The sequence below is a fragment of the Leptinotarsa decemlineata genome, unplaced genomic scaffold (genome assembly GCF_025532065.1).
Source record: "Leptinotarsa decemlineata unplaced genomic scaffold, Ldec_3_MD MMD2_P_RNA_scaffold_5, whole genome shotgun sequence".
In the NCBI taxonomy this organism is placed as follows: Eukaryota; Metazoa; Arthropoda; class Insecta; order Coleoptera; family Chrysomelidae; genus Leptinotarsa; species Leptinotarsa decemlineata.
This window is the reverse complement of record NW_027412532.1, coordinates 2259339-2280837: the sequence shown is the minus strand read 5'-3', so window position 1 is coordinate 2280837 and position 21499 is coordinate 2259339. Positions and strand designations below refer to the sequence as shown.

The 21499-nt window shown below is 35.3% G+C and overlaps 1 protein-coding gene across 3 annotated transcripts in view; it reads right to left on the bottom strand.

Moving 5' to 3' along the window:
- Ptx1 (pituitary homeobox homolog Ptx1) overlaps positions 1-21499 on the bottom strand; it is a 168131-nt gene that overhangs the window by 15154 nt on the left and 131478 nt on the right. For all 3 annotated transcript variants that reach the window (XM_074169238.1, XM_074169237.1, XM_023163918.2), the window contains exon 4: positions 19377-19612. In XM_074169238.1, coding sequence (XP_074025339.1) covers positions 19377-19612 — 236 coding nt within the window. The remainder of the gene's footprint in view (positions 1-19376; positions 19613-21499) is intronic.

Genomic DNA, 21499 nt, shown 5'->3' with positions numbered 1-21499 from the left:
GAAACATATGCTTTATAGATTGTGTACTTTCTAACACAGTGATATTTTTTGAACAACTGCCGCCATCTCTAGGCCAGGCCGGGCATTTCCGGGATTAATCTGGGCTGCAGTAGTTGATAATGTAGCGAAATGATGAGGGTTGAAAAATAAGTATAATTTAATTGAGAAAGGAATATTTTATGAGTTTCTACTTGTCCATAATTTTAAGAAAAATGTGGGAACTTTTCAAAGACAGTAATCAATGAAGGATAAGCACAATTACAAGGAGATAATTTTTTCTCAATCAGCTAGTCATTGATTGAATTGGCCTATGCTTGAAAAGAATCCATATATAAATGAAACTTCATTGTGAGGTTTTCACGGGGTAGTTTACAAAACCACACCAAGTTACCACCTTCTCACTACTGATTAGCTGAAAAAAATATTTTTTCAGGTCCATTTTGAAATTTTCAACATTCAAAAGTAATGGAAGACTGAGGGTAGGCTATCGAAAACTTGACATGGAGGTTTTGGGTACTAATCTTGCAAATCCGAAAAAACCCTCAGACAGGTCGTTTTTTTTTGGGAGGGGAACAGTTTCTTTTCCCATTTTCCCATTTACGATAGCAACAAATTGTTGTACACCACTGCTCAGTTGGAAGGTATTTGGAACTCTTTCATTTGTTTATTACGCTCCATTTTTGTTAATTTCTTAGTTCTTCTCTGATAAGAGGACTATTACAATTGAGAAATGATTAAAAATGCTGTTTCTATTTCTCATTTTTATGTTAAAAGTGATATCTACATTATTACTAGTAGTGAGTGCCGTAAAGTGTTACTGATAAAACAATGGTTTACACAACTGTAGAGAGGGTTGAATTAATTGAACTGTACTATGGAAATAGACGTTGTGCTGCGGGAGCCGCTGAACTGTTCAATCAACAACATCGGAAGAATGTGTCGCGATTTGATTTCAAAATTTCGCGCAACTGGATCTGTAGCAAATAAAAAACAGCAAATCGAACTACCAGTAACAAATGAAGCGACACAAGTGGCAATTCTGGGCCATGTTGAGCTTGACCATACACAAGAAAGATAGTTGTTTTCGTGGTGTCACGAACTAGCATTCGGCGTATTTTAAAAACCCACAAAATACATCCTTACAGGGTTAAATTAACACAAGAACTGCATGAAGATGATTTGGATCGACGCTTGCAATTTTGCGAGTTGGTTAGTGAACGAGCGGTGGAAAATTCACATTTTGTTTTCAACATTTGCTTCAGTGTTCTTTTTTTCTAAATGGCACGGTTAATCGCCATAATTATCGCTATCGGGCTGATTCAAATCCTCACATTTTTCATGAAGTGTATACTCAACGTCCACAATAGATAGAGGTGTTCTGTGCAGAAATTAAAAACCTGAGTGATAGAAAACAGATTGTGAAAATAAAAAACCATTTTTCTACTACAAGGCAGATAAATATAGGTGTCCCACAAGGTAGTGTAATTGGACCTTTACTATTTATACTATACATGAATGACATCAACTGCTCTGTTAATTGTGAATTTATTAATCTTTATGCAGATGCAGTGGTGATTGTGTGGAGACCCCTGTTCAAAAAATGAATGAAGAATTAATTAAACTTGAAAAATAGTTGAAGGGAAATAAGTTGAAACTTAATGTACAAAAAACAAAAGCTATGATCATTTCTAATTACAATAGGATAAAAAATATAGATAAAGATAACATAACTTTAATTATAATTATAATTCAAATACCTTGGGGTTGTATTGGATGAAAATTCAACATATAAGGAACACTTTATATCAATATAGAAAAAAAAATTTAAAAAACTCTTTTTGTTCTCAAGAATAGCTGCTCACATATCGTTGAAAGCAAGATTGACAGTTTTTAATAGTATCATTAAACCACATTTTGACTATTGTTCTACAATACTATTTCTGTTAGACAATAACAGGAAATAATCCATATGTTAGAGACTTTACAGTGGCAATCAGTAACCAAAAGGTTGACTATCTTAGCAATGACCTTCATTTTTAAAATTGTCAAAGGTTTGATGCCAACTTATTTCAAACAATTCATCAAGTTTAATCATGAGGTCCACGAACACTGTGTTAGAAATACAAACAATTTTCATGCGGATAGAGGTAATACCAGAAAAGGTATGAAATCACTATTCATACGAGGTTTAGTTGAATATAATTCCCTTCCAAATGAAATTAAAAAATGTGATACACTTGTATCTTTTAAGAAAAAACTCTCAAAATATCTGTGATTGTTATGAATGTAAGTTATATTGTATTATAGATTTTTAGCTGAATTGAGTCAGTTATTGTATAGTTTTGATATTTGTATTATCTCAATCTCACGTTGTTTATTGTTAATAATGTATTTTGTTATATATTTATACATATATTCATTCATTGTATTATGTTTTGATATAGTATTTACTCAATAATCGTTTATTGTAGAATTATAACTTCGTATTGTGAATATTAAGATTATTCCTAATCAATAAAATAGTACTTTTTTACAAAAATTAAATGCATGGGCCGGTATTTTTGATGAGCGTATTGTTGGACCATTGTTTTTAGAAGGCAATTTAACCAAACAAATGTATCTGGAGCTTCTGGAAGATATTGTTAATCCCCTCCGCATTATGATCTGCCTGTTCGGCAGTATTTAGATCAGACTTTTCTCGATCACTGGATTTGGAGGCGGGGCACTATCGAATGGCCACCACGATCACCAGACCTTCCACCGTTTGATTTCTTTCTAAGGGGTCATTTGAAAAGCAGAATTTACTGTACTCCTCCTGCATCAATCGAATATTTACGGCAACGAATCACAAATGAATGTCGCCGAATCACTCCAGAAATGCTCCACAATGTTCGAGAACGTTTCCAGCAGAATCTTTATTATTGCATGGAAGCTGGAGGTGCCCATTTTGAGCATATGCTAACGTGAGAATAAAGTAAGTAACTTCAACTCTAAATTTGACATGGTTCGTCCAAATTAAAAAAAATGTACACTGTTGTTTAGAGGATTCCAAGATCTTTCAAATAATGTGCGACTCGCCTCCAGTTCCCTATTAAAATTCCAAGGGTTGTTCACCCCTCTGCTCCAGGGTTGAAGAGACGACGTTGTAAATAGGGAAAAACTGCCCCCCTCCCAATTAAAATCGACTTGTCTGAACGTTTTTTAGGATCCTCAAGATTAGTACTCAAAACCTCCATGTTATTGTTACTGTTATTATTATTGTAGAAGAAAATTCTGCGAGCAGAATATTTAATATTCTTTCAAACTAATCTAAAACTTTTCGCCAGTATAAAACTCATAATTTATTTGATGAATTGTTTTTTCACATCAGTTAGTCAGGTTTTAATAGTCGCGACATGAAATTGGTTGATTTAAATTAATTTTCAGATACACTGAATTAAATTGAAAAAAAAAGTCACTTCAATCGAAACACTGCAAGTTTCCAATTCGTTTATATCAAAAACTCCATTTTGCAATTATGAATTGTCGAATTCATATTTGACAATTTTCCTTTGTAAGATTTGCAAACAAAAGTTTGGATTTAATGTCTATTCTTTGGAGGTGCTTTCATAAATGATCTTTTATTAAAATTGAAACGGGAATGTCTTCTTTTAAAACAAACTTTTCAGCTTTCTACTTCTTCATCATCAGATAGAAAACGTGGAAAATTTCCAAAGAAAATAAGAAAGAAAATTGAAAGTAACCCTTCCAAACTGCTTTCACATGAACATTGAAACACCTACACAAAAGAAAAAAGTGATTCCATGTGAAAGCAGTTGTTTTTTTTTGAGTTTGTATCTGAAAGAAATGTCTGCATTTCATTACAAATAGTTTTTATTGTAGTTACTCTCGCGCTTCTTCCGTAATGACGCCAAAAACCTTTTTTTCCAAATAATCCCTCAATAAATTGAACCATAAGTCTGTAGCTGAATATACAAAATTGTCTGATGTGTACATTTGAATCAATTGATTGTTCCAATTGGATGATATGGTAATAGATATTGAGGATCCGAATAAACATATTCATTGTAACAAGGAAATCTGTAATGGCATGTGTGGTTCGGAAACTAAATCTCGGGTATGGTCCTCCTAATTCCATATTACATATTTGCACAACGCTTCGGCCATTTCGAAATACACTAAATCGAAAGATAAACATTCAATCCCTCTAACTACCGGATAGAATTGGTTAACGCTACCAACAATAAATGTGTCATTAGATATTGGAACTTTGCGGCAAACGCATTGTGGCTCCAAATTTTAACGAGATACGTGGTACAACTTTACGATTCGCTGTAATTTTAGTCTCTTTATTTACATTCATAAACCAAACCTACTTGACCAAAAACATTATGTAGCATCCAAGTATTGAAAAGGTTAAAAAAATCAAATATCTCGGACTGGTTTTGGACCATCACATGAGGTGGGAAGAACACATGAAAATGTATAGTCTAAGATGTGTTTTAAGAAAACAAAACTCATTAATAATATATATATATTTCACTGTTGAATCAGTCATTAGATAGTTTATTACGGTATGGGAGAGAGCGATAAAGAATATACTGCATAACATACAAAATCATTCAAAATTCTCTGATTAAAATCATTTTGAAAGAATCTAGACAGTGTGATACAAAACAGTTGTATAACGAAACCTTATTACTTGAAGCTAAACTCCTGTAAGCATACCATTGTCTTGTTTGGATATTTTCTAATAAATAAAAATATTGCCCGGCAAAATCAAAAAATACTAGATACGCCATAAATTTATCACAACTGCGATTCAAGAAAAGTCATTCATACGGAACAATGTATTATTTTGCACCGAAATTGTGTAATATACTGCCAAAAGAAGATCAAGATCTTCTGATGATGTGGTGCTGCAGGTTTTTCCGGGTTTTCCTGCAGCTGATAAAGCAAATGCGCCACTGGCATCAATGAAGTCGCCCCGGAGCGCCAATTAATTTTTATTGTTGTTTTTATTTAACAAGGGATATGTCAAACTTCAAAATATATGAAACAATTATTAAAAAATGTATCACCACAAACGATACATTTATTATGACTCTACACCAAAAGAAATATGTATAATTCTCAGAACTAATTTTATGAGATATCTAAATACTGTAAATTACTAAGTAACTATCTTGGTTCTACCGTCTTACAGTATTATATTGTCTGATCACATTATGTTTCCATGTTGATAAAATAACCTACTATCAAAAACACAACAATTTATTTCACCAACTTTCTCTGCTTTTCATGTTGTCTATCGCTTTACTCTTCTTTTTAATCAGTAGTTGATTTTTCTTTTTCCGTTTTCACATCTTTAATGAAATAATTCACATGTCATACTGTACCAGTTATTACTTAGAGTGTTCCGTGGAGAGAAAAATGAAAAGCACAACATACAACCACAAGCGCTTAGTTTGCGAACCATTTTTCTTTGAGGGGCTAAAATGAACTGACTATCAGCAATGTATCTTCCTTTTGAACCAAAATAAACTGAAACTGAACTGACACTGATTTCCTTCAAACAGATAAAATTATAAACGGAATGTTGAGGCCACCAATCGGTGTGGAATATTGAAATCGAACAGATTAGAATTTCTTAACCCTTATCTCGAAATATTAGTCAGTGGAATCATAAGAAAATCTGAATGGTTCTCAAAACCCAAAGTATCCTATAAAAAGCGTTAAATGGTGGAGGTTTCACATTTTAAGTGAAAGGCATGCATTTGGAGTCATGAAGGCTGACAGGGAGCTTTTAGATGGTTCTAGAACAATTCAGAACTTGAATGTTTGAGAGAATTCTACAATAGCTCGGAATATTCTGGAATATGGTGGAATGTTCGCGGTATATCCCAGATCGAGAAACATGCAGGGTCAAGAGCTGTTGCACTTGATATTTCAGGCCTTTAACCGTATTTTGAGGTTCAACTCAGTACACCGCAACTCAGTACACAACTCAGGTATAGTCTATCCATTCCCAATTGGAACGGCAAAAAAATAAGAGTACAGTCATAAACATTTTTTGTCTGCGGCCCCTAGTCGCCCAGATAGTTAGTAAACGTGCTATCAAATGTAGTTGAGGAGTAAAGGCTCGGCTAGCTGGACTGGCTGAATACTAATTTTTTGTCCGTTTCACAATATTTCTTCATCAGTGCCGTGTGTTCGTGGGGTTAGGTGAGGTAGTGAGTGGTTTCGCAAACCGATTTTTGAAAACTTTTTCTATAGATCAATTACCCTAACACCATACTGATATTTTTGCACTCGACGCGCGTTTCGCTAACAAGGTTAGCATCTTCAGGAGGAGCAAATTGATACTGAATCTAAAGACAAGGGTTAGCTGTTTATATACCTAGAGTTTTTGGTCCATCTCCTGTCCAAGATGGAGGATTTAGATTGTATCTAGAAAGAGCGCTTTTCAAAATATGAAGACTGGAAGTTTCGTCTACTAGAACTTTCCAGAATGAACCAGAACATTCGAGAGTAGCATGCCACAACATTTCAGAACATATCAAAATATTGTGACATCTATAAACTTTCATCGACTTATATAAGCACTACCACAACGTAGGATAATCACTCTAGTTCGGAAAGTGCAGTACGAATTTGGATAATAAGGCGATAGACATTCGAGCATTATACTGAAGTTTGGTGAGAGATTTGTCTGCTGAGATTAATTATATAGTGTGGTCAATATTTGTAGAACCCACAGTGAGATGGCATTTCTGAATGCAGCACCAATCCACGCCATTCTCGTTAGCAATAAAAATTGTATGAGTCCTCGGTCACTTCCAAGTGTCGACCTCATTGTGGAATCCCATTAATCTGGAAATCTGGTACGCGGACTTAATCTAAGTCTATTTATTGTTCGCAGGCGACGTTCGATCAGAGAGAACTACAACTTCCATGACAAATATCTCAATTTATATTCCGTTAAGCGCGGTTCATTGGCTTGCACGCTTGACCGTTCAATCAGTACGGACATGACCAAATGGCAAGTAAACGATCTCACTCGCTGCCCACCCCTCTGTTTATAGAACTGGTGTCAGTAATTGCTTTTGGAAACATGTACGAGGGTCAGCGAAAATATACATCGATTGTTTCCTTCAAACCGACGAATTGATGAAAAAATTGAAGGTCGCGCCACCAAAACAGAGTTTAATAGCGATTATTTCCTTTGAAACGATGAAATAATGAGAACATTGAGGACTTCGCCACCAAAGCAGAGTTTTACAGCGAGTATTTTCTTCATACCGATGAAATGATGGAAACATGAATACTAAGCCACTGAAACAGAGTCTTACAGTGATTGTTTCCTTCAAACTGATAGAATGATGAAGAATTGATCACTTCTCACAGAAACAGATTCTCACAGCGATTATTTTCTTCAAACCGATAAAACGATGGAAAAAATGAAGGCAAGGCCACCAAAACAGTGTTTCACTGCGGCGATTATTTTCTTTATACCGCTAAAATGATGGAAAAATATGGATGTTAATCCACTAAAACAAATTCTAACAGCGATCATTTCTTTCAAACTGATAAAATAATGAAAAATTTATCATTTCGCTACAAAAACAGAGTTTCACAGCAATTATTTCCTTCAAACCGATGAAATAATGGAAAAAATGAAGGCAAGGCCACCAAAAAAGTGTTTCACTGCGATAAACCGATGAAATGATGGAAACAATGAAGGCTAGGCCACCAAAACAGAGTTTCACTGCGATTATTTTCTTCAAACTGATGAAATTATGGAAAAATGGAAGGTTATACTACCGAAACAGAGTTTCACTGCGATTATTTACTTCAAACCAAAAATAATAATAGAAAAAATGATGCCAAGTCCCACCAAAACAGAGTTTCACAACGATTATTTCTTTTAAAACAATAAAATTATGATAACATCGAGGGTTTCGCTACAAAAACAGAGTTTCACAGCAATTATTTCCTTCAAACCGATGAAATAATGGAAAAAATGAAGACAAGGCCACCAAAAAAGTGTTTCACTGCGATAAACCGATAAAATGGTGGAAAAATTGAAAGCTAGGCCACCAAAATAGAGTTTTACTGCGATTATTTCCTTCAAACTGATGAAATTATGGAAAAATGGAAGGTTATACTACCGAAACAGAGTTTCACTGCGATTATTTACTTCAAACCAAAAAAAATAATAGAAAAAATGATGCCAAGTCCCACCAAAACAGAGTTTCACAGCGATTATTTCTTTTGAAACAATAAAATTATGATAACATCGAGGCCTTCGCTACCAAAACAGAGTTTTATAGCGATACTTTTCTTTATACCAATAAAATGATGGAAAAATGAATGCTAAGACACTGAAACAGTGTTTTACTACGATAAAATGATGAAAAAATTGAAGGCTATGCCACCAAAACAGAGTTTTACTGCGAGTATTTCCTTTAAACCGATAAAATGATGAGGACATTGAAGGTTACGCCGTTAAAATTGAGTTTTAATGAGATGAAATGATGGGAAAACTTCAAGGCTTCGCCACCAAAACAGAGGTTTACAGCGATCATTTTTTTCAAACCGATAAAATGATGAAAAAACTTAGGGCATCGCCACCGTAATAGAGATTTACAGCGATTATTTTTTGCAAACCGATGAAATGAAGGACGCTTCGCCACCGAAATAGAATTTCACAGAGATAATTTTTTTGTTCCGATAAAATGATGGAAAAATGAATGCTAAGCCACTAAAACAGAGTCTTCCACCGATCGTTTCCTCTAAACTGATGAAATAATGAAAAATTTATCACTTAGGCACCAAAACAGAGTTTCACAGCAATTATTTCCTTTAAGCTGATAAAATAATGGAAAAATTGAAGGCTACGCCACCAAAACATAGTTTCATCGCAAGTATTTCCTTCAAACCGAAGAAATTATGGAAAAATTTGAGCTTGAGGCTACCAAAACACAGTTATACAGCGATTAGTTTCTCTAAACCAAAAAAATTATGATGCCAAGACCACCAAAACAGAGTTTTCAAGCGATTATTTTCTTAAACCGAAAAAAATATGGAAAAAATTATGGCAAGACCACCAACACAGAGTTTCACTGCGATTATTTCCTTCAAACCAATGAAATGATGAAGAAAATCAAGGCTACGCCATTGAAATAGGTTTTCAATGTTGTCCTTTATTTCCTAACTCATACGTGAATTTTATTGATGGAAGTTTGTCATTAAAAAAGGAAACAAAGTCCTCAATATTAAATTCTTTGTTATCGAATATCGCAAAAAACATCATCCTCATATCTCAGCCTTATCCTAGAAAAATACTTTGACGTTTCTTTGATTTTCATTTCAAATTTGCTTATGAACAGGTTAGCCAGGTAGGGGGACAAGAGGGAAGGGACCTGCTTCTTGGAAACACAAATTAGTGAAAGGGACGAATTCATAATTTTCCTTATTAATGAAATATTTTTTCTCTAGTAATTTCGTGAAATATTGTAAGATTTGTGGAACTGGGACGCTAGGAAATAAAGAACTAACTTCAAAGCAAACCAAAATCTCACTTCCTTGCAGAACGATGTTTTTTGAACACTAGGGAGTTTTTGATACTGAAACCTGGTTCCGCAATACCCAAGCTTTCAAGTTCCTAAGTGAGCCATTTTGCTTCCGTGGTTACTTTTTTTCTAAAAAACTAATCTCTGCAAAAATATTTCTTTTTCAATTTGAATATCTTCAGTTTTTTCCGTACTGATACTGTTAACAAGAGAGGGAATTGGTAGTAAGATGGAAAAAGGTCTTCAAATCTGAACTATCAAAAATGGCCAGTAAAGCAAACCGTTTAAAATAAATTCCTCGTCACTTTAGCAAATGACAATTATCCAAACCGTATCGAAATCCTTCATTCATTATTATTCCATACACAACCTCCTGAAGATTTCCACAGCCACCACGATCGCCGTATGCACTTTGAGGTTAGAATTCGCGAAACGATTTCGCGTTCAGCGCACAGAGCTCCGGAAATGCGGATCGACCGCACTTCATTAAAAATAAATTCCGGCGAAGAGCGCGGAGGCCGTTAACGGAGGCCCGGAGGATCTAGTGGGATTTCCCGGATCTGCGAAGTAACGCCGGGACTCCGGGAGTATCGCGTTTGGCTTTCAGATGTGCTCCAACTAATATGCTCCGGTTGCTCTGGAACAAATCAGCTGCGGGATGGAAATTATTCATTTCGCAGCTGGAATGTGTCGAATGAAAGGATAGTTTTCAGTTGAAGTGCGGGGAAGTGAACCAAATTGAGGTTGGAGTAGAGAGGTTAGAGGTGGAAAGCCAAAAATTTTGCTTTCTCAAAAACTAGTCCCTCCCAGAATTATACTCCTTTCAATGTATATTTATTCGTATCATTTCAACATAATACATACGTGATAACTTCTTCAGGCATGTTCAACAAACACAAACCGATGGAAATCTCACATTGTTGTGTTACTTTTAAACGTTATCCTGGATTTTCATCGGTCAGCATAACGTTATGCACTGCTACTTGAGAATAATTTTGGAGTTATATAGTTTCTTTGAGTCCTACCCTATAAATAGATACCAAACTGATTCTGAAAGCTCTAGCACATAGAGTGCTTCGAAGGTCTATCCTGGGGCCCCAATTTATATCATTAACGTTAATAGTTAATACAGATTGATGCCGTCACACAAAACTAAACTTTTTGTTTGGTAATACTGTGTTTTGGTATCGACAGGATCAGCTTAAGAAGTAATCCAGTAATCCATAATGTATTCTCGTTTATGAAAAACTAGATCGCTATAACTGGCACATAGTCACTGCAGAATAGTAACCAACTAGTTCTAACACCGAAATCCTCATCTAATCAATCGCTATTAAATTCATCGCCCGACGCAATAACACAAGATCGCAAGGGTTGGGCGTAATGAAACCTCCACTGATTAACAAGTCATACCCCCGGCGGCCCGGGGGTGCTCATATATTGCGGCGCCCCGCGAAGGGCAATAACTGCCCGGCCGGGCCGCGGACGGCCAAATCCCGGCCGCATGCATCTAGGCGATTATGCAGCCATTCAGGCCTCCACTGATGCTGCCCGGTAAATCACTCTGCATGCTTATTTAGCAGGAATCAGTGGCGGCGGGATTTTGGGGTGCAGGGGAGGCACACTGACAGGAACTGTACGTGAACGAAACGACAAATAACCACACTGCTTCATAAATATTCCGTTGAGAACATTGATCAAACAAAATATCAGAAAGGAAGAAAGTAAGTTTAGAACCTCACATGAAATATATGGAACCAAACACTCGAATACTCCAAACCCAGTCTCAAGACATGATTAAACACTTTGCGTAATGGTTCAGGAAATGGCGAATCAACGTCAACTCCATCAAAACACAAACCATCCATTTCAACCTGACTTACTCAGCATCGGATTTTGAAATTGTTTTCGCAGATGATACAAACTTTCCTCAAAAGTCCTAACAGCTCAAAAGTGTTATACAAAGGCAAATATAAGTCCCCAAGCATTTCATGTTTATTGTCACCATCATGTTTTATTTATCTGTCCATGATATTTCATGACATTTTTTACCGAAATAACCTATTACGATCCCAGTTTAACTCTAGAAATGAAAAAAATAATTCAACAAACTGAATCAATGAAATTTTTAGGAATTTCAATAGCGCATCAACTTGGGAACCACACATTGATAAATTGGAAGCCAAATTGAGCTCTGTTTGTTTTTTATTGAAGCAATTACGAAAAACAGTTAGTTTTGTTATTTAAAAAATGGAATATCCAAACTAATCATAGATTTTGAACAGAAAGAAAAAATATCCCTAAGAATCAAAATATCCACCACCATGACACCAGAAATAACAACAAAATATATCAGTCGTTCTTCAAAATAACTCTTGGCCAAAAATAAAATAGATATTAACAAATAAAATGTTACAATATCCTGATCAAAGTACTTGAAACAAATTAAAAAGTGAACTATATGCATTAATAATGCATTTGGCAGCATGAGGATCTTACTATAAGTTACTACATAGGATTTTACTATGAGTCTCAGAAAATTTCTGAAAGATAGGCAGCTCCATTATATTTCACATGTTTTTTGTAAATATTTCTTCTTCATCACATGATTCTTTCAATATTAGAATTTTATACTAGTATGAAAATCCATATTCGACTAGTCTGATGAACATTTATGTGTTCACCTGCAATGAATTGTGAAAAAACTTACAACTACCATTACTAATAGTACTACTACCATCTCAACACGAAACTCTGAACAGAGCACAAAAGTTAATCTTCCAAAAGCAGTGAGAGATAAACTCAGACACAACACTTCAGCCAAAAAACAGCTTTGAACCAGCCCCCAAGAAGAAATTCTAAGTCACCAACTCAAGAATAGGTAGGTGGGTAGGTCCAAAGTTACTGGGGCTCTTCGAGTCTCTAATGCAACCCGCTAAGGTTTATTGTGGTCCACATCTAACCAAACTAGGAATGTTGAGCAAAGTAGGTCATCCCAGAAGTCTGAAGGTTTTCTAGCAATCTAAGGATCCAGCATTTGTTTGGAAAAGCCTAAAGTGACACCAATAACATGTTCTGGTCCTATAAAAACGACTCCAGCATTCTTAGTTGCAAGGATCTCAGTACCATTATTACTTTACAGGCAAGAGGAACATAGTGTATCATTATCATAACCTTTCGTTCACCCAGAAATAAATTGAATTAACAATTGCATCAACACTAATAACAATTTCCGAACTTTTTTCAAAACTGTCGTTGGAACTTCTTCTTTCCACGCCAATGAGATTAACTCCTGTATTGAAGAGGGAAAAATTGGCGCCGAGATTTAATTTGAAATCGACACGTGCAATTTCAGCCAGGCGACCGTAATATTTTCACTGCATTAGATCAAGAAGCAAATGATTTATCGGTTTGAGATTGGCCATTGGGGTGGAGGAAAATTAAATCACCATTTCGAAAGATCCCTACCAACTTCATTGTGACTATTTTTTATGTGACAGAAAAAATGTCATCTCTTTTTTTTATGGAATTTGCTTCCCTCATGGCGCAGTTAGGTTAGGTAGGGTTAGATTAGGTCCAAAGTGAGTGGGTCTATTCTACCCTCCGCTGCAACCCGCAAGGGTTTATTGTGGCTCACACCTATTCACACTCGACCAAATAAACCCAGATTCTTAATGAAGCCGATTAGTTTGTATGGTATTTCAGGTCATATGTTAAGAGTACGGCTCTGCCGAACTATAAAAACCTGATTCGGTCCCCAGCAGGGCAGACACAAAGTATATGCTCTGCTGTTTCATCGGTAATGAGGTAGTCGGATAGTCAAGGTGCAAGATTCTCACTTTGATACCGGCGACAACTTTTCCATATGAGGGTTTTTGCACGTCAGCTACACCTGACGATGTCTTAGATTCCACCACTTGAGTGCACATGTTTGCTAACCCGCTCATGGGAGGTTTGTTCCTCCACCTGAGACAGATTCTGCGTACGCTGCTCAAGAATTTGGTGCAATGCGGTTTCAGAAACATCACGTCGTAAGATTTGGCTCAATTTGAATTCGTAGAGAAAATAAAAAGAAAGGAAAATAAAACGAAAGGAACAGCATCAACTTTTCCCTATCGTTCTAGACTCTATTTGTGATTAACTTTATAGCATCATCTCTTGTCACACTTAGTTTTTCATCGGATCCAACATGATGAGAAAATTATCTCTCTTCATTGAAAAATAATCCACTTTTGTAACTTTTTGATTGCCAATCATGAACTCCTTGAACTTTATATTATCATTCAAATTGTTACTCAAAGAGTGAAGATCACAAAGGGTAAAATCATGTTTGCATTTATATCAGTAATATTCGACACTAAGAGGACCAATATGGGGCGATTTGGATTTCTGAAAGCTCTAGAACGTAGAAATATTTCCAAAAATCGATCTATAAAAAGGTGATCTTTTGAGCAGGACTATAAAACAACAAACTCATTTCCGTGTTCGAGTAATACGTTACCATGAAACCGTTTTTCTATTTTTACTCAGTACCTTCATTTTGGAATCTGTTAATAAAGATTGACGATGGAATAAGCAACTCATTCTGATTTAGAAACTCTCTAAATGAGACCCCTGTAATCCACTTCACAATTGTATGCTCAAGCCAGAGCAAAAATCAACACCTCCAAAACACTGCACAAGAAATCGATTTTACATAAAGCTCAAACGTGATCCTGTAGAGCTTCGCAATGGCTGAAAAGAGCATCATCTTTCACGCCAGACTAGACTTTATCCAGTGGTCAGCGTATTTATGGATTTCACTGGAGAATTTCTCTCCATTTCACTTTAAGGGACGAAGTGAATAGTGAAAATGGATATGTCCAACATTAACAGGTTTCAACCGAAAGATATCCCTTTTATTAAAATAACGATAATGTTTCTATTTCGATTTGGTTCACATCCAATCACAGGAAGTATATGATAATATATCCCTAACGGAAATATTGTCCAAGGTGTTTTTGGTGGTCAGCAGTTAGTTCCAAAAAGATATAACGTAGATAACACTGATATTAGAAGTTGTAGAGACCAGTGATAACATTTACCACAATAAGAACATGTATGTCAACACAAATCAAGGATAAAAGCGGACTCAGATTCGACTCCTACAGAATACCGAGCTCAATCTTAACTGTAGAGGATGAGCTAGTGTCCAAGACAACTTGATGGATAGATTTGGAATACTTTTTCCACACCAGAACCATATCAATGTCTGTTGACGCGAGTTCAACACGAGACATTGCTTTGTTCTAGTGTGGGAAAAAACTTAGAACTCATACCTTGAAGAAGGACTAGGTTGAAAAAAGGGCTGAAGGAAATAGCACTAGAAGCAGAAACTCAATTCCAATGAACATTCAACCATATATTTCGAAAGAGACCATCTGGGTGTTCATCATATCGTTGATAAAATTGATAAACAATAGACGTTGCTTCTGCGGTAAAGGCTTTTAATCGAGTTCAGTCAATTACGTTATCGCCTTTCACAATTCCATAAATGAGATATTAAAAAGGCTACCTCACCACGGTAATAATTTTTTGTGATTTATGGCCGTCCACATACCTCATAACTGAAATTAATATTAGGTAGCAGAGTGTTGAAGTATCTGAATGGATCTCATTTGCATAGATCTCTGGCTACCAGTTGTTTGACGGTGGGATTAGTTCCGAAATATGAGTGCAATATTGGGGTTTTTGGTTATCTGTGAATAATTACTTCCATAATAAATCAAGAGAAATTTCTGTTCTATCACATACAATCCTGATCAGTTCATCATTCACCAGTCCCTTCAAACAGGCACTCACAATGAAAATATCAGATGGTAGAGGTTGATGAGGAATCACGAAAATGATCTAGCTTTTCGCTGACCAAGTTAGCAAGTTGTCATCTTCTGATGGTCTAACTTGGTAAGGACATCTCACAAATCGGTTTTGAATACTTTGTAATCTCATCTTGTTGAAATTATAATGTGGATTATATATATTTCTCCCCAAATTCAAGTATTGAATTCATGAGGTAATCAAAAGCTCCTTATATTTTTTGTTCAATCAACTCTGTTAATCGCTGTGTACTGTGGAATTAAAGGAATTTCAATTCTGTGGATTGAAACACAAGTAAGAATTGAAGGGGTTATATTTTTAGAAGTAATTAATTTTTGGGAAAGAATGTTTTTGGATTTCTAATACTCCTTTATGATACAATAAAAGATGAGGGGGTCTTCCAAAGAAAGGAAGGAAGTAATCGATTTGAAAATAAGTAACTCTATACATGGATGTGTAGATCATGCAAAGAAGTAACTTTCAGACACAAACTGAAAGAAAGTCCTCCTGAAAAAATCGTTATTCATGAATGAATTATGTGTATTTTCTATAATGTTATCCAATTTGGTACTGACGAGCCTTAGGGCAAGCGTCTTACGGCGAATCATCGATGTATACCAGTGAGGATGACAGTGTTCCATGTAAGTGCAATTTGTTACCATTCTTTTAAAGTAGAACTCATGTGAATGATATCTGATTTTATTCCACAACGAATGTTTGAAATACAAACTGAGTAGAGAAAATTATCTTCTGTTTAATTCAGTGTTTATATAGAAGTATTTGTTTCGAAAGATTTTTTTTTTCTTGTAATTCAATGTTTATATGAAAGTAGCTGTTTCAGGAGGACTTTATTTCAGTTTGTGTCTGAAAGTTACTTCTTTACATGATCTACACATCCATGTATAGAGTTACTCATTTTCAAATTGATTACTTCCTTCCTTTCTTTGGAAGATCCCCAAAAATCAAGATGGAGTAGTAGAAAGTCGAAAACTTTCTTTCCCAGGAAACATGAGTACATTTGTTCATATCAAGTTCCAACTTGGTAAATATCGTATACTAAGGAAACCAAAGGATGTTTTTTTGAGAACCAACATTTTATTTATACCAGAAAAGTAGCCCCAGACTTCTATATTGTTGAAAAAATGGGAATGAACAACGGCACGTTCATTGGGAACTGGTTTTCAACGTCTCATTGCATACTTCCAACCACAAAATAGGGGAGTCTAATCATAACTCGCTGCTTTTCAAGGAAACAATCCATTAACACAAATATTGGCGAGTATTGCACCAGATACAGAGCCTTGGGAACACCGTATTCAACCAACTTAAGAATCAATTTTGGATCATGTAACAAAGTTTCGCTTTTCCAGAATGCTATCTCGAACTTCATTTCAATATTGGTCCTTCGAGCCGGATCCATTTGAAAGAAAGCTACAAGCATTCTCTTGTCGCTTGGGACCCCGCCAATGGGGTCGAAGCTCGGGCTTCCCGATAACTCATTCAGCATAAACACCTTCCATGCAGTAACGTGTCACTATATCATAACACATTAATGAGATATGCATGCAGGCAGGTGTGATATAGTGGCCTGCGTAATTCTGCAGGGCCAGCTAGCCAGTTACATGCACACACAGAGGGAGCGAGCGACGCTAATCCCTGCATGATTAACACCATAAATCTGACGAGGATTAGCGAGATGGCCATCGCGGACTGAGGCCTACACGGTGGGATAGAATTGTCGTGTAAATGTCAGGTGTGAGAAACTGTCGAATAAAACTACAAATATTGTCTCCATAAAAGAGTTTAGGAGTCGAAAATGAGTCGAACTACAACAGCAGCTGATCCGTGAACATTGTAATTCTTCTACGAAATTATTCGGCCACCTCATTAACCAGATTTGGCCCCCTGTAACTTTTTTCTGTTTCCTAGATTGGAGAGACCCATGAAACAATGGCGTTTTGCGTCGATTGAGAAGGTAAGAAACGAATCGCTGAGAGCGATCAAAAACATACTGAATAGTATATTTCAGAACTACTTAGAGGATTGGAAATAAATCTGGCACAAGTGTATTATTTTTGAGGAGGACTACTTTGAAGAGGACAAAATAGAAATTGATTTGTTGAGAAAAACTAAAATTCACGTTATTTTTTGAACAGAGTAGTTTATTTATAGTTTTTTTAGTATGAGTAGTATTGATAGTATTTTTATATTTTTATATTAGTGGTATTTTTATATATTTATTTCATATATTTTATATCATATATATATATATATATATATATATATATATATATATATATATATATATATATATATAAATGGATGTTTGTTGGTTGGTTGGTAAGTGATAAACTTACATGTATAAGTAATTTTTCATAAAGAAGGTTTTCAGGCTATCAATTATCCTGTAACTCGCCACTAGATGGCGCTTTAGAACAATTTTTTGAAAGCACTGTTCTATAACGCTGCGCATGCCTAAGTTCGTTGATTCTGATTCTGTCAAAACATTGAAACAGCAGCTATACAGGAACATAGTACTAGTATTTTATATATTTTATATTAGGAGTATTTTTATAAACTGTGTTTTAATGATGTTACTAATATCTAAGGTGAATAGGTGAATACATGAAAATTTAACAACGCTTCCTCTTTCAAAATGAAAAAAAATCAATATTCAACTGCATGTACAAACTAAATTATCTGCAGTACTTCGTACTTCGAGTTTTCCCAAATTCGTCTATGAACTCTGGAACATCCCCAGTTAAACGCGGTCAACTCTGTAAAGTATCATGTTGCATGTTCTTTGTAACGATAATTATAATGTTAATCGTTTTGTCCAACATATTGCCAACACAACCCAAACCCGACCTGTGTTCTTTGAAACGCAAACTGACATGTTGTCCATCTTGACCGACATACATCCTCAACCCCAATTGTTGACACACAATTTTTCCAACAATCGAATGGTCGTTATCAGAGTAAATAAACATTTCGATAACCGCTTCTTCAAAGCGAAAGCTGTAGCGATCCACTTCTCCGGTGTTGTGTTTACCCGGGCGAAGGAGCGGCGAAACGTCAAAGAAGTCGAACACATGTAAACATGTGTTGGAGAGATAACCAGTGGTTGTTAGCCCTCGTGTTGATTTTCTTGTCAGACGATAAGAAAACACGTAGTCGCATTATGTCCCCACAAAAAAATAAGTGTCTTATTTGTTATCGGTAATTTATTGAAGTTAGCCGAGGAAGCCATCGATCATTCCTAGAGGTGGATGTGATGAAATACAGATATAGATCGTAATGAGTTCATTACGATTAGAACGATCCCTTAAGATAAGGCAATGAAGACAAATGCTCTCAATTAAAATCTGCAGGTGAAGAAAAATACAGTGCATTTTTTTATGTCTCCCCCGTTTAATTTTTTGAACGAGTCAACTCAAAAAATTTAAATTTGGGATAATGAAATTGATGCATGAATACTTTATTTTGAAGTGAAATTGACAAAAATATATATGAACTTGGAATGCGCCAAGAAAACATTGAAAGCTTCCATTTCAACATTCTTCTTTTCCTATGCTGACTTGTAAACGATCTTTGTTGGATTTTCAGAACATTATTAAGGTTGAAAATGAATTATTTTCTACCTTCAATCCATGATCTTACATTTGCATATGATATGAGACAATACTTTAGCCACTTGGTTCTTAGTAACATAAATTTACAGTCTCAGGCTGAACCCTTTCAATAAAGCAATTTATTATTTCGTTCAGTGTATCAAATACATTAAAATGGAATGAAATGGTTTTTTACCGTACCACTTGTCGTTCCTCTTCATCTAAAACTCAAGCGAGCTAAGGTTCACCCGATCAACTAACTAACTAACCAGTTGCCGCCTGTTTGGTGAATAATTTCAATCTCAGGACCAATTGATCTATTTAATTTACTCACCCTGACCCGAGCCTCTGTTAGATTCGTCCACATGGCGATTTCCTCCCTGGTGCTCATATCGGGGTAGCGATTCCTCGCGAATGTAGCTTCTAGTTCTTGTAGTTGCTGACTAGTAAAATGGGTACGTTGTCTTCTTTGTCTTTTGTTTTTCTTGTCGTTTTTTCCGTCGTCTGCTTCGTTTGCCTCCACTGACACTCCAGACTCAGTCTTGATCGGGTCCGACAGAGATCTGCTTGCTGAAAGAAAAAATAAAGTAGTTTAGTTTTTCTGACGTTTGTGTCGATGAAAAACGTATTTCACCTCTTTGTACAATTACGAAAGTGGACATTTTGATCAATATGTTGTGGCATTTACCTTTAGAAACAAAAAAATTACATACTTCACATGATTTTACTAGACTATGACAAAACACAAAAAGAAGATCGATCACGTGCTATTTTTCAGGCATTAAATTAGATCAACTTTTTTTCCAATACACACTGTTGATTTTCTAAAGTGACAGCTCTGATATCATCAATCCATTATCTATGTAACTGAACTTCTAAAGATGTTGGACCCTAGTGGGTTTCTTCTAGTCGGTGGTTTAATAATAGTCTATTATTTTAATATCAAACAATGAATGAGAACATGAATTTTTTGAGTTCTTGTTACTTCATTTTGTTGAAAAATGGTTTCCTCGATATGTTTTTCCTCAAATGAGGAAAAGGATGATATGTTTAGAAGAATCAATTCAGTTTCAGTATTCAAAAACCTTAAATGATATTCAGACAATGAATATAGACAAACAAAGGAAAAGACTCAGCATCTCAAAAAGTAAAGCATCAAAAATGAAGTAACTAATCTTGATGTGAAAATGATTAATTCGAAATGAGTTCGAAAGTTATTGAAATCAAAAATAACTATTTTTTTTAATGGAAATTTTAATAACTCAACATGTCACATATAGTTTGTGTTTAGAATTAACAAAAGAATGCAACTATAGTAAAGTTTTTATTTATTTACCAATATAGGGGTTACAAATAGATTAACAAATCCAATAGAAAACCCACTTTATAATTTTAGTCCAAGTGGGCTTTGAGAAAAAAGAAATTTTTATTAAATTTTTATTTTTTGTATATTACATTGGACAATCGAAGAATAACATAATTCTTATAAGAGTGACAGAGACTACAGAAATGATCACAACTTATCAATGAAAATTTTTTTCATCCTGCGTTTAAAACAGTCTAAAGAGATTTCAAAATTTTCAATATCATTGGAAATTTCGTTGAAGGTTTTAAGCATTCTATAAAGTCGTGAATTTTGAGCAGCATTTGTCCTTGTGCAAGTTAACTTAAAGAATTCTGTACGCCTCAACGTTCTACTCTGAACATTGAACTCGATTTTGGAATAAAGCTTTGGGCAGTGGACTAATCCTTTCCTAATTGAAAAATTTAATTTGTGACTAATGTTGCTGAGAAATTTGTTTTGGATCTCTCAATACGATCTATGTTTATGTAGTACTGAGGATTCCAAGCAACCGATGCAAAGCAGAGCCTACTATGTACATATGCATAATATAAATTGAGGAGAGTTTTTGCCGTTCTGAAACTTTTACAGTTTCTTTTGAGGAATCCAATAATACTATTACATTTATTGACGGTTTTTTCTATATGTGAATTAAATGACAACTTCAATCCATAATTATTCCCGAATCTATTTTGTGGATTGAGAAACGAATCATTATCATCACAGAATTTTTTTAGCCACTTCAAGTCCTCCTGAATTTCTCCGCTGTCATACGAATACTTTACGGTGTGATAGATTTTCAAGTGATCGGCATATAGTAAAAATTTACACTAATTAAAGCAACTAGAGATTTCGTTGATGTATATAATGAAGAATAAAGGACCCAAATGGCTGCCTTGAGGAACTCCGGAGGATACCGTGAAGAAGAGTGACGTAAATCTATTTATGGCCACCATTTGTGACCTATTACTCAAATAGGACCTTATCCATCTCAATTAAGTCATTCACAGCGACTTCAGCAAGTCTCTTTAATAAAGTTTTGTGACTAATCTTATCAAAGGCCTTACTGAAGTCGTTGATTCAAGAGATCGTCTTAGATATACGGTGTCTCTTCA